The sequence below is a fragment of the Corythoichthys intestinalis genome, chromosome 6 (assembly GCF_030265065.1).
Source record: "Corythoichthys intestinalis isolate RoL2023-P3 chromosome 6, ASM3026506v1, whole genome shotgun sequence".
Taxonomy (NCBI): Eukaryota; Metazoa; Chordata; class Actinopteri; order Syngnathiformes; family Syngnathidae; genus Corythoichthys; species Corythoichthys intestinalis.
The window spans coordinates 543997-559072 of NC_080400.1; the positions used below are offsets into that span (position 1 = coordinate 543997).

A 15076-nucleotide genomic window follows, 5' to 3' on the forward strand; every position below is an offset into this window, starting at 1 on the left:
AAACGTCTCGCTCTCGCTATCTTTCTGCTGTTTTTTTAACGGCGGCGCTTTTTCAGGTATGGTGCTCGGTGCGAACCCCGGAGAGCGCCCACGAAGGTCTGGTGACCGACCCGCACAGTCCGCCCCGCTACCGCGTCATCGGCACGCTCAGCAACTCGGCCGAATTCAGCCGCCATTTCGGCTGCCCCGTAGGAACCCCCATGAACACCGGGAGGCGCTGCGAGGTCTGGTAGGCCCGACCGGGCGGGGCGGGACAGTGCGCTTCTTCCCTCTTAACTTATTCGAAGGCTTCCGGACGCCGCGCCGAGTGAAAAACGACGACCAAGATTGTACTTTTGAGATGAATTTATGTCATTGTTTGATGACATCACTGTGATGATGAAGAAAATATTCAAGCCCACACCCGGCGCCTCCTGTCAATCACTCTCACTCCCCGCCTTCGTCGGGCCGCCGGACGGGCCCATTCTCATGGAGCTCACCGAAACTGTCTTTGAAAGTCATGAAAAGCTGAAATAGTTGAAAGATGCTTATTTCTACAGGCCGCTGTTTCTAAAGCGGCACATGTCGAAGATTACGGCAACATTTTAAACACAGTTTAAAATGTGGTGCGAACATTTATCCCTCTGTCCCTCTGCCTTCCACATTTACAACAATATTTAGCAACTTTAAATGTTGATTTCTGTAATGAAGGAATCTGACCTTTTTGCGAGATTGCCGGAATCAAACTAGCCGAACCGCCGGACACGCGCTGGCGCAGAGCCAGAGACCCGGGCCGGCGAGAACCCGGCCAAAAGGCCAAACTCCACGCGTTCACCTTAGTCTTAACCCCTTGTACTGACTCCATCTTAAAAGCTGGGAAAAAATGCTTCAAAGCACATGTTCACAATTTATTCAAGTCGACAGCGATCAAACGGCAAAGCGAAACAGAAACTGATGCGAGGAGGCAGACTCGTTCCAAGGTCACCATATCACAAGTCAACAAAAGGTTCTCAAGAAAAAATGACAACGATTAGTTAAACATTGTCTTTTTGAAGGCTCTCGCAGGGGTGGTTGTGTGCAGAACAAGTGTGTGCTTGGGCATTGTTTAGGATTATAGTCTGTTTGTGGATTGGACAGGAAGATTCGGGAGTTACTGTTGTCAGGACAACGAGGGTTGTGGATTTTGCCACCTCAGCATCAAAGGGGCTCTTGAAGTCTTATCGGTCGTGTTATCAGTTGGCTATCAGGCGTTCTCCGGTGTTGCATGTGTTGAGACAGGACGTCCAGCCATTTTTTTCCGGACTGTCTGGGAGAACAGTCTGTAGATGTCTTGCCCCTTCCGGGAGTTGATGGTGCAGACGTGGGCTTGTCAGCGTCAATCTTGCTCAGTCAGTTGCATGACGCACACGTTGGGCTTCCGTGATAAGAAGGCGTCATGTATCTCTTATGCCCTATGGAAAATACATTCTGTTCGTTTTCCTTAAACTATAAGTGCTTTTTACTTTATATTGGGTGTGTTAGAGTAATTCAAACAGTCAATCGGTAAATACGGGAAAAGATACTATTTATTTCAGCGTTGACAATTGGGGTGGGGGGGTTAGCCGCAGTGAGCCACACGGTTGCTAACCCTCATATGGTCTTGTTTAGCCACAACTTCATTCATTACCTTATCACTGTTCATCCTTGACATAGCTTCTGGAAACAGAAATGTTATTTAATCCATCTGCAGGCGACCAGGAGATTGAGTTTTTTATTGATTGATGATTTTACGACACTGTGCGGGCGTGCGCTGGTCCTCATGGGAAACACAGTCTTCCTTAAGGCAAAACACTGCCGCTTTTGTCCACCAGCTTCGCTAAAATCAACCAAAACTGAAAAGTTACCTGGTGTTGCTTTAAAGGGACATCAGGGAGTTTGTCACACTTTTTCATACTCACGACTGTCAAAGCGTGACTGCAGCTTGTGCAAGGCACCTCGGCACACTTGTACGAGCACAAACATGAAGCGACGAGTTGCCAAGTGTTGCTTTAAATCTAAATATAAATCCTGAATCTTAAACATAAACCGTAAATCTAAATCGTAATTATCCATCCATCCATCCATTATCTTCCGCTTGTTCCGGGGTCGGGTCGCGGGGGCAGCAGCTTTAACAGGGAAGCCCAGACTTCCCTCTCCCCAGCCACTTCAACCAGCTCCTCCGGCGGGATCCCAAGGCGTTCCCAGGCCAGCCGAGAGACATAGTCTCTCCAGCGTGTCCTGGGTCGTCCCCGGGGCCTCCCGCCGGTGGGACATGCCCGGAACACCTCTCCAGGGAGGCGTCCGGGAGGCATCCGAACCAGATGCCCGAGCCACCTCAGCTGGCTCCTCTCTACGCGGAGGAGTAGCGGCTCGACGTCGAGTCCCTCCCGGATGACCGAGCTTCTCACCCTATCTCTAAGGGAGAGCCCGGACACCCTGCGGAGGAAACTCATTTCGGCCGCTTGTATCCGGGATCTTGTTCTTTCGGTCACGACCCAAAGCTCGTGACCATAGGTGAGGGCAGGAACGTAGATCGACTGGTAAATCGAGAGCTTTGCCTTTCGGCTCAGCTCCTTCTTCACCACTACGGACCGGTGCAGCGTCCGCATTACTGCAGACGCCGCACCGATTCGCCTGTCGATCTCCCGCTCCCTCCTACCGTCACTCGTGAACAAGACCCCAAGATACTTGAACTCCTCCACTTGCGGCAGGATCTCATCCCCGACCCGGAGAGGGCACTCCACCCTTTTCCGACTGAGGACCATGGTCTCGGATTTGGAGGTGCTGATCTTCATCCCAACCGCTTCACACTCAGCTGCGAACCGCTCCAGTGAGAGTTGGAGGTCACGGCTTGATGAAGCCAACAGCACTAAATCATCTGCAAAAAGCAGAGATTCAATGCTGAGGTCACCAAACCGGACCCCCTCAACGCTTCGGCTGCGCCTAGAAATTCTGTCCATAAAAGTTATGAACAAAATCGGTGACAAAGGGCAGCCTTGGCGGAGTCCAACCCTCACTGGGAACGAATTCGACTTACTGCCGGCAATGCGGACCAGAGTCTGACACCGGTCGTACAGGGACCGAACAGCCCTTACCAAGGGGCTCGGTACCCCGTACTCCCGGAGCACCCTCCACAGGATTCCCCTAGGCACACGGTCGAACGCCTTCTCCAAATCCACAAAACACATGTAGACTGGTTGGGCGAACTCCCATGCACCCTCGAGGACCCTGCTGAGGGTGTAGAGCTGGTCCACTGTTCCACGGCCGGGACGAAAACCACACTGCTCCTCCTGAATCCGAGATTCGACTTCCCGACGGACCCTCCTCTCCAGCACCCCTGAATAGACTTTACCGGGGAGGCTGAGGAGTGTGATTCCTCTATAATTGGAACACACCCTCCGGTCCCCCTTTTTAAAAAGGGGGACCACCACCCCGGTCTGCCAATCCAGAGGCACTGTCCCCGATGTCCACGCGATGTTGTAGAGGCGTGTCAGCCATGACAGCCCTACAACATCCAGAGCCTTTAGGAACTCCGGGCGGATCTCATCCACCCCCGGGGCCTTGCCACCGAGGAGCTTACCAACCGCCTCAGTGACTTCAACCCCAGAGATCGAAGAGCCCACCTCAGAGTCCCCAGACTCTGCTTCCTCAAAGGAAGGCGTGTCGGTGGAATTGAGGAGGGCTTCGAAGTATTCTCTCCACCGACTCACGACGTCCCGAGTCGAGGTCAGCAGTACACCATCTTCACTATACACAGTGTTAATAGTGCACTGCTTTCCTCTCCTCAGACGCCGGATGGTGGACCAGAATTTCCTCGAAGCCATCCGGAAGTCGTTTTCCATGGCCTCACCGAACTCCTCCCATGTCCGAGTTTTTGCCTCGGCGACTGCCGAGGCCGCAGCCCGCTTGGCCAGCCGGTACCTGTCAGCTGCCTCCGGAGTCCCACAGGCCAAAAAGGCCCGATAGGCCTCCTTCTTCAGCTTGATGGCATCCCTTACCGCTGGTGTCCACCAGCGGGTTCGGGGATTGCCGCCACGACAGGCACCAACCACCTTACGGCCACAGCTCTGATCGGCCGCCTCAACAATGGAGGTGCGGAACATGGCCCACTCGGACTCAATGTCCCCCACCTCCCCCGGGACAAGGGAGAAGTTCTGCCGGAGGTGGGTTTTGAAACTCTTTCTGACAGGGGATTCTGCCAGACGTTCCCAGCAGACCCTCACAATACGTTTGGGCCTGCCAGGTCTGGCCAGCATCTTCCCCCGCCATCGGAGCCAACACACCACCAGGTGGTGATCGGTTGACAGCTCCGCCCCTCTCTTCACCCGAGTGTCCAAAACATGCGGCCGCAAGTCCGATGACACGATTACGAAGTCGATCATCGAACTGCGGCCTAGGGTGTCCTGGTGCCAAGTGCACATATGGACACCCCTATGTTTGAACATGGTGTTCGTTATAGACAAACCGTGACGAGCACAGAAGTCCAATAACAGAACACCACTCGGGTAAATCGTAATTATAAATCTGGAATGTCAAATCTAAATAATATATTCATATCTAAATCTAAATCCTAAATGTTGAAACAGGTGAAACTAAATATTTACCTAATATGCAAATTCAAATGACCGTAGACCGGAAGTAACAGACTGTGGTCAGAGAAAAAAAACCTACTCAATAGCATTGTGACAATAACAATATCTAGGTACAAATTTGAAATATATTTTGTGTTTTTCGTGTTACTTTTAAATAAGTAGGCCTACGTATACGTGAGGCCAATATTGACTAATCCAAATAGAGATTTGTGTACGTCGCCCTCTAGTGGTGGCCAGAGGTGGGTAGTAACGGTTGACATTTACTCTGTTTCATTTACCAGAGCAGAGGTGGGCAAACCGGTCCTCGAGGGCCGCAGTGGGTCCTGGTCTTTGTTCAAACTTATTCAGAACAGACAGTTTAGCCAATGAGGTATCAGTGGAAACAAGAAGCACCTGACTGAAATCTACTGATTGCACTTGTAAGAAACCGGATTGGTGAAAGGCTGTCCTCATGATGGGTATGAACAAAAACCCGCACCCACTGCGGCCCATTGTGGAATAGTTTGCCCACCCCTGTACTAGAGTCATTTTTTTGAGAAAAATGTACTTCTTACAATAGTTTTACCATGCAATACTTTTTACTTGAGTGGCTTTATGTAGAAGAACCACTACTCCTACTCAGCTACAATAGAGTCGTTACATTTTTCCTCTTCAGTCTTCATATGAACTTTATTTTTTGCCAGAGATGCTGACAGCAGCGGTCTCAGCTTCCCCATATTTTTTTTTCCACTAGAGGGCACTCGTGCTCTTTTTACTCACAATATTACTTACTACTTGAGTATTCTTTTCAACGAATACTTTTTTACTTGTATTTGAGTACATTTTTGGATGACTACTTTTAGTTTTACACAGTGCTTAATTTGTAAATCATAAGGTGCCGGAACGCAATGTACATTTGACAGCGCAGGGATGACGAGACAGGCACAGGTCCTGGAACATACGCAGAAAATGGTGCTGAAAACAACAAGCAAATGCCCACTTTCCATGCTGTTGGACATTCAAGCCTCAATTTCAGATAATATTCATGGTATAAATGCTATGAAAACAAATTCCAATTAATTACGCTCTACTCTGCACAGCACGGGCGATTGCCTACATAACCACAGATGGGATTTACAGTTCACAGTCAGCAGTTAATTTCTCAACAGGTCTAACTTGTAAAACATAAAACAAAGTCAGAGATTATGTGACGGGCACACGCAGGTCCACGTGTGCGAGGCGGTGCGTGGAAAACCTTCTGTCCGATGCCTTCAAGTAGGGACGCTGACCCTGGCTTGACCTTATTGGCGTAGTGGTTAGCGTCCCTGCACTGTTGATGTGGAGCGCGTCATGCAGCGCGGCGTGGGTTCGTATCCCAGCCTGGTCAGAGAGGTGGAAGCAGATAGCATCGCAGCGGGTTTCAAACCAGTTACATTTACAATAAATAGCACAAGCCCTTTCTTTTGCTAGTTTCATCACCCCCGTCTTCTCTGGCCCAAGGTTCCCACCGCCTTACAAATTGTGCAGCCCAAAACCCAAATTTCCCAAAAGGGTACTGGCCTGTTGCTCCGGCTGTTGGTGTGTCACCTGGCTTACAGCCGGCGCCGTAGCTGTACCCCACTCTGGGTGGCGCTGAACCTGACCAGCTGCTGCTACGGTAGCAGCCTCCTGCCCCGGCTTGGCTGGCTTTCCGTAAAGATGGCTAGCTGCCGCAGCGCTAGCCTCCTGCTGCACCCGGTCCAGCCCGTTAACATGATCGCTGCAGCTGCCCTCATCGCTGGTTGTTGCTTTTCTGCTTTATCTGCTTTTCTTTTCTGCTTTTTTTAATGTCAGGGGCGTAATTTGTTAGTCCAGCTTTTCCGTGCATCAACAAATCTGACTCTTTCAAATGACGTCAATTTTTTATAAACAACATGCAATTCTTGGGATTTGTTCTGTAAATAAATTTATGCATATTATTATTTTATACATTTTTTTAAAAACGTTTTTATATTATTATTATTTTCATTAAACGAGAGGTGCCGGATCTGCCCAAATGAGTCCCGGAACACCGGGGGGGCCAAATCAAGAGGTGCCAGATCTTGTTCCGGCAGGATCCGGCAAAAACCCTGGTCATGTTATTTAGAACTAACGCTACTTTTACTCAAAGGGGAAGTTCAGGATGTTTTTACATCAGGCTTAATCTTGGAGTTATCGAGGGTTTAATTAGTTGGTGGATTTAATTAGTTTGTTAGTTATTTGTTAGTTTCAGGGCTCCGGAGTGGCTAAGCTAGCACGGGGCAATTGGGCCATCTTTGCATGCCGATAAAAAAACAACATGAAAATCATCAATGACCTCTGCAATCAATAGTGTTGGCTATGTTCTCAGGATAAAGAGTTTTAAACTTACCATTGCATGTGAATAATTGCACTATGAACAGCAACATTTGTAATCCGGAAGCTATGCAGAGCAGCAGGGCGGAGTGATATCACATCAGGTTTTTTTCACCGCTAATTTTTGATGTGGTAGCCAGCAGCAAGTGACCAGTTTTATTGTTCCTCGCTCATCACAGGGAATTTGTAGAAACTTTGCCCATTTCTTCTGTCTGTTTCCACAGCCTCTAAATGCACATTTCACCATGTTGCCGGTCATCAGTTAATTCAGCAGAGTGATGCTGCATTCGAGGAAGGTGGGAAGTCAGAGCTTCCAACCTCCAATCTGGAAAAACATCATTGGAATGCCTCCACTATTTGATCGCTCAAGAGAAGGCAGGTTTGCTGGAGGTCAAAATGTCTTTTGCTGGCTAAAATAAAAAACAACATGTCACGATCAGCCATCTTTGCTGTTTTCATTCACTCGGAACACTTTGAGGTCGCAATTGGTACCCTCTGAGCGGGATAAGTCCGACTTCCCACCTTCCTCGAATGCAGCGTGAGCACGAGTGGCCGAAGCGCTCCTCTCTATTGTGGTCATGTTACGCATCTAAAAAAAACAGGCCTGCAGAATGAAATGAATTATGGCAGTTTGGTTTAACATTGTTTTGGCTGCATGGGTGTTTTGCAATTTATTTGACTATATTGGATCTGTTCATAGATCTGTATCGTTTTAAAAAAAAAAAAAAAATTTATTGGCATGCTGTGAAGGTGCCATTGACTAGCGCTAGCTTAGCCACCCTGGAACCCTGAAATGAATAAATAACTAACAAACGGCACAGAATTTGTTGAAATCAACCCCACCAACTCGAAGATTAAGCCTAATGTCAAAAATTGTGAACTTCCGCATTATGTAAAATTTTTGTTTACCCACCTCTGGTGGTGGCCGCCGTTGCTGGGGCAGCAGCAATCCCAGTGTCAGTCAATGTAAACGGTAACGTTAGCTGCCGATGGCGCTGTCACTGTCACAGAGCCCGTAGAAAAGACAAATAATACATTTTAAATCAAGTGTCTCCAAATGTGTATTTGTACTTTAATATTGTTATTATTACAATGATCCATGATTGCCGCTTTTGAGTAGATTTTTTTCCCCCATTAACAACAATCTGAGCTCAACCATCTTTTATTTTATTTCTTCCAATCACCACTGATTTGAATTTGCATATTAGCAAAATATAAATTTTACTCATTTCAACATTTAGGGTTCAGATTTAACATTTATGATTTTGATTTAAGATTTCATGTAAATACTGTACTTACGATTTAGATGTACGATTTATATTTAAAATTTAGATTTAGGACATATATATATATATATATAAATATATGGCAGAACACAGTCAGGTGACTTGATGTTTCTCTCTGAGACCCCCAATTTGGCCAAATTTTAAAAATGTCCAATATGCATGAGTGATACATCATTGGAAAGCTTAAAATCTTAATTTTCTAGGGGAAGAAAAATTTTGAACAGGACATTTTTCGCCCCCAATTTTTTTTTTTTAACAGCAAAACCCTATCTGGAGGTGAGAGCACGCGAGAGCAGAATTAAAGACGCCAAGATTTTAACGAGATATTATCACGTACTTACCTCTTTTCGATCCAAAAACTCCATGTAGCATGTATCAGCGGGTGTCAAGACACAGCTGCGAATGGCCAGAGCCACATTTTTGGGGGATTTCATGGGTGAAACATGGTAATATAACAAGGGTCGAGATGCAGAAATCGCAGACATCAAGGAGTGGTTGAGATTTTCTTTTTTTTATATATTTACCCTTTTAAACTTTTTTTTCCCCAATTTTGCTTTGTTTGGATCAATTATCATCTATCATATCGGGGAAAATGCAACAGTAACAAAAAAAATACAATTAAGCAATAGTTATGAGGTAGATATCCGTGACTTTTTTACAGATGCCATTTTTTCAATTTGACGTAATTTGTTTAAAAGTTTAAAATATGCGAGTGAATAATTTTTTAAAGTTGTTTTTTTTTAACGAAATATTGGACAATGATTCTAAGCTAAAAATGACAGACATTTTGAATAATTAATATAATTACTTACCTTCTTTTTAAGGCTGGGTTGAAACAAGCGATTGCGCGACGTCTCTAAACGGGGGTTTCCAGGGTAAAAGGGACAAATCAAAAATGGTTCGGAGGCTTCATGCGCCATGAATCTGCTTAGCAGCATATTGTTCTGTCAAACACAACAGTTGTTTTGGCTTAAAATACAGCAGTTTCTTTTATAGAGGGTTGCAAGAGCAGAAACTGCTTTTGCAGTCTTGTCTGTGTTTTCTGCCATATATACTTCATATTTAGATTTAACATTTGGATTCAAAATTTAGATTCAAATTAAATATTTAGTTCTGGATTTCAACATTTAAAGCCACACTAGGTAACTTTTTCACCTTTAAAAATATTTTCACAACATTTGTAAAGACACAACGACAGACTAGTTGAATGACACCTCTTTTATAGTATCTTGAGGGGCTCTGTATCGCTTTCACAGCACTTATTATCTTTGAGGAGGGTGGCAGGAACCCTGCCACACAAAAAAAAACTACAAATGTGCAGACTGCTTTACAGCCTACGTCACTTCCCCCTTTCCCCATTCATTATAAAGATGGAAGTCGATGCGAACGCTTTCACGCAAATTCCGCAAAGATGGCAGAGCAACAAAAGAGACAAAAAGTTTTGTCTGAGGAGGAAAAAAAGGGAGGCTAGGATAAAATGATACTCGAGAATAAAAATTGGCCCGGCTTTCACTCACTGGCTTGACACCTCCCGCTCAACTGAACTCGTCAGCGCTGACGAGTCGGGTGGGAAGGTTAGCCACACTATGCCACAGCATTGCTAACCGTCATATGCTTTAGCCACAACTGGATTCATTGCTATTCATCCTTCACACAGCCACTAGAAACAGAAATGTCATTTAATCCATCTGCAGGCGACCGGGAGATCATGATTTCATGATGGGAAATGCAGTCTTCCTGAAGGCAAAACATTACCGCTTTTGTCCACCGGCATCGCTAAAATCGACCAAAACTGAAAAGTTACCTAGTATTGCTTTAAGTGGCTAAATATTGTTGTAAATGTGCAAAAAAGAGTGACTCTAGAATGTTCACACCACTTTACTAACACTGTGTAGCGCTAAATGTGACAAAATGTTGTCGTAATCTTCGGCATGTGCCGCTTTACAAACGGCGTCCCATATATGTCTGAGTCTCAGTCCGCCATTTCTACCCAAAATTTGATTTTCAAGTGGTACACTGACGACAGTACTGCATCCGAGAAAAGCTTTGATATTTTCACCTCAAAACAGCATCATAAATGTTCAATCCATTTCATACAAAAATATATAAATTGGTTTAAAGCTATATCATTGAACAAATTGATTTTTTTTAATATATAAAGTAAGAAACCATCCTAAGTACAGTCCAAACTTGCAGCTTTCATTACCGTGACACTGTGTTCATGGTCTCAAAGTTATTCTGACCCATCAAGGCAAGACAAATGATGGCTACAAGGTAAGATTGTTAGGCCTTTTTTGATATTGTTAATGTTTGTTATGTTTACATATGCCCACCATCGGTGATCATGACCATAACATTAGTCGATGACATTTTTTGACTGTAAATAAAATATAGGGAGCTCAAACTGTTGATGAGTCATCATAGTATTCTGCTATTTTAAGCTAGCTTTGGTACATGTCCTTCGTTCCTTCGTCCACGGGAATCACCCGATTGCTTTTACAAGCATTTAGTCCGAGGGCGGCCAAGAAAGTCGTACGATCTCATGGGCCAAGTTGGATGACGTGCATCATGTGGGGCCAGATTTGACTTGGCGAGGTCAAAAAGACAATATCGAATCGACTCTAACAAAATGAGCAATAAAAAAAGCAGTCAAAGTCAACATCCAGGTAGTCACCAGGTTACGACGTACTAGACTTACGCAATTTCGACTTCAGGACGCTGGAGTCTTGTCCGCTATTTTGTCTCCAGTTGTTTTTTTGTTTTTGTTTTTATGAATCGCATCAACAGTACCTTATCGTACCTCACAGTATGTTTTTTTTTTTTTTTTTACTTGACTTTATTAATATGACGTGTTCTGTCCTCACTAAATGTGAAGTTGTTCAGTTTGACAGACAGCAAACAAGGCAATGGTGCTTTTTACATCTTCACTTTTGACAATTTGTAAAGTTATAATACATATATGTACAAAACGACACACATTTTAACAATAAAACACTTAACACAAACCAATTGGCAGCAGGGTCGAGAACAAAAAGTGGTATTTGGTGTATGGCAAAATTGCTTTTGGCATGTGGCAAGATAGATTTTGGTATACGTATGGCATTTTTATTTGGTGCCTGGCAAAAATGGATTTTGGTATACATTAGAGCTTTTATTTTTGTATATGGCATTTTTGGCAAGCCATTGACGGCTTTGCACGACCAAATTTTCCATTCATTTTGAACGGCAGAAAAACACGTGGCTGTGATTTTTGACCATACACTTACCATTACATCGCATTGACATTCAGCTGGCACCCAATTAAGGCTATGACATTGACGGCTATGCATGTCCACATTTTCCATTCATTTTATACATACAAAAATGGCATATACCAAAAGCCAATTTGCCACATACCCAAAAAAATACCACATACAAAAAAATGCCATATTGCCGCGTACCAAAAAAATTGCCATATACCAAAAGCCAATTTGCCACATACACCCCAACAAAAAATGCCACACACACACACACACAAAAAAAGTCTTATACCAAAAAGCCATTTTGGCACATAGCAAAAAATTCCACATACCAAAATCAATTTTGCAACGTACCCCAAAAAATGTCACATACTAAAATTCATTTTGCCACATACCAAAAAAATGCGATATACCAAAAAGCCATTTTGGCACATACCAAAAAATGCCACATACCAAAATTCATTTTGCCACCTACGAAAAAAAGCCATTTCCCAAAAGCCAATTTGCCAGATACAAAAAAAGTCATATACCAAAAATCCATTTTGCCACATACCAAAAAAATGCCCCATACCAAAAAAAAAAAAAATGCCACATACAAAATCCATTTTGCCACATACCAAAAAAATGCCATATACCAAAAGCCATTTTGCCATGTACAAAAAAAATTGCCATATACCAAAAGCCAATTTGCCACATACACCCCAACAAAAAATGCCACACACACACACACAAAAAAAAAGTCATATACCAAAAAGCCATTTTGGCACATAGCAAAAAATTCCACATACCAAAATCAATTTTGCAACGTACCCCAAAAAATGTCACATACTAAAATTCATTTTGCCACATACCAAAAAAATGCGATATACCAAAAAGCCATTTTGGCACATACCAAAAAATGCCACATACCAAAATTCATTTTGCCACCTACGAAAAAAAGCCATTTCCCAAAAGCCAATTTGCCAGATACAAAAAAAGTCATATACCAAAAATCCATTTTGCCACATACCAAAAAAATGCCACATACCAAAATCCATTTTGCCACATACCAAAAAAATGCCATATACCAAAAGCCATTTTGCCATATACAAAAAAATTGCCATATACCAAAAGCCAATTTGCCACATACACCCCAAAAATGCCACACACACACACACGCACACACACACACACACACACACACAAAAGTCATATACCAAAAAGCCATTTTGGCACATAGCAAAAAATTCCACATACCAAAATCAATGTTGCGACGTACCCCAAAAAATGTCACATACTAAAATTCATTTTGCCACATACCAAAAAAATGCGATATACCAAAAAGCCATTTTGGCACATACCAAAAAATGCCACATACCAAAATTCATTTTGCCACGTACGAAAAAAAGCCATTTCCCAAAAGCCAATTTGCCAGATACAAAAAAAGTCATATACCAAAAATCCATTTTGCCACATACCAAAAAAATGCCATATACCAAAAGCCATTTTGCCATATACATAAAAAATGCTACGTACCAAAATCCATTTTGCCACGTACCAAAAAAAAAAAAAAAAAAAGCCATATACCAAAAGCCAAATTGCCACATACCCCACAAAAAATGCCACACACAAAAAAAAAAAGTCATATACCAAAAAGCCATTTTGCACATAGCAGAAAATGCCACATACCAAAATCCATTTTGCCACATACCCCAAAAAAATGTCACATACCAAAATTCATTATGCCACATACCAAAAAAATGTCCAATACCAAAAAGCCATTTTGGCACATAGCAAAAAAAAAAAAAAAAAAAAGCCACATACCAAAAAGCCATTTTGGCACATACGTAGCAAAAAAATGCCACATACCAAAAGCCATTTTGCCAAATACACCAAAAAATGCCACATACCAAAAAAATGTCCAATACCAAAAAGGCATTTTGGCACATAGCAAAAAAAACGCCATGTACCCAAATCAATTTTGGCACATAAGCAAAAAAAATGCCACATACCAAAATCCATTTTGCCACATAGCAAAAAAAATGCCACATACCAAAATCCATTTTGCCACATACCACAAAAAATGTCACATACCAAAATTCATTTTGCCACATACAAAAAAATGCCATATAACAAAAGCCAATTTGCCACATACCAAAAAAAAAAAAAAAAAAAAGCGATACACCAAAAAGCCATTTTGGCACATACCAAAAAATGCCACATACCAAAATTCATTTTGCCACGTACGAAAAAAAAGCCATTTCCCAAAAGCAAATTTGCTACATACAAAGAGTCATATACCAAAAAGCCATTTTGGCACATCGCAAAAAAATGCCACATACAAAAAAAAAAAAAGCCACAGACCAAAATCCATTTTGCCATAAACAAAAAAATGCCATATACAAAAGGCCATTTTGCCATATACCCAAAAAAGTGCCATATACCAAAATCCATTGTGCCACATACAAAAAAATGTCATACACCAAAAAGCCATTTTGGCACATTGCAAAAAAATGCCACATACCAAAAAAATGGCACATACCAAAATCCATTTTGCCACATACAAAAAAAATGGCACATACAAAAAGCCATTTTGGCACATACCAAATACCACTTTTGGTTCTCGCTGTCTCTCCCAATTGGCGTTCTAACGTCCATCTAGTGTGATCAATATGTAAATTAAGTAGATTAAATTAGCCTAATTTGCTTAACCAAAGTCCACAAGCTTAAATGCTAAAAACTGCTAACGTATTTACAATTCTCATCGCAAATCACACACACGTAACTCCACAAACCGTAGCTGTAAACTTAATTACAAATGCATACACAAACATATATTAGCTGAAACAACTTACAACCTTATGTGGGCCAAACCAGAGCGCAGATATCCTTTATCCAAGTCAGACATCTGAGTCTGCTTCTCAGTCATACAAGGCAACAGTTCAGCCAAAACCAACGCTGCCACCAGAGGGCAGTGTATACGCCATCATTACACAAAATACAATACTTTTGGACTTTTTGGATAGTTATTATGGGCTACTTAAAGGGTAATTCCGATTTACGCGGAAATTCGGGTAACGTCGCCAGCGTAGGAACGTAGCTTGTTCGTAACCTGGGGACTACCTGTAGGAAAGAATGCCGCGAGAGTCCGACTTTTGGACACGAGGGCTCATTTGTCTCGTCGGACGCCGTCGCTCTCCAGCCATTTTAGCCGACGCTCGCGGAAGGGGGAGCCTTTCCCATTCGGAACGGGCTTCGGAGCGCTCGTGACGCTTTCCTCCGGCTGCTGCGTCGACACGTTCCAGTTCACGCCGCTGTATTCCGGACGCGGCAGAAAATGAAGAGTCCGCTGATGAAATAAGGGACCGTTGGCCTTTTTTCGGCAGAGGTTCGCCGACAGAGTCGACTACAAAAATTTGATCGGCTTCGGCGGTCTTCGACGTCCGGCCGATGTCTTCAGTGGCTTTCCGGCGTCGGGTTATCGCCCTCCGGGATTTCGACGGCGGCGTCCGCCGGTGAAGAACGTTTGGATTTGCGCTGCCGAGGTTCGACCACCCGATCGCCGGTGTCGACGGGAATCATGGTTCTCCCCAGGGCCTGCGGGCAGAAAGCCGGCGGGACGGGACGCGGG

At 43.6% G+C, this 15076-nt stretch overlaps 2 protein-coding genes across 4 annotated transcripts in view; one reads left to right on the top strand and one right to left on the bottom strand.

Moving 5' to 3' along the window:
* Nucleotides 1-10555, top strand: part of ece2b (endothelin converting enzyme 2b) — a 27902-nt gene extending 17347 nt beyond the window's left edge. For 2 of the 3 annotated variants that reach the window (XM_057839986.1, XM_057839987.1), the window contains exon 19: nucleotides 57-10555. In XM_057839986.1, the coding sequence (XP_057695969.1) occupies nucleotides 57-233 (177 nt within the window). In that variant the 3' untranslated portion in view covers nucleotides 234-10555. The remainder of the gene's footprint in view (nucleotides 1-56) is intronic. The other variant, XM_057839988.1, reaches the window with a different exon arrangement.
* The window catches only part of ano7 (anoctamin 7), a 41749-nt gene continuing 34920 nt past the window's right edge, over nucleotides 8248-15076 (bottom strand). Inside the window, exon 25 of the mRNA XM_057839985.1 lies at nucleotides 8248-15042. Within this exon, the coding sequence (XP_057695968.1) occupies nucleotides 14902-15042 (141 nt within the window). The 3' untranslated portion in view covers nucleotides 8248-14901. The remainder of the gene's footprint in view (nucleotides 15043-15076) is intronic.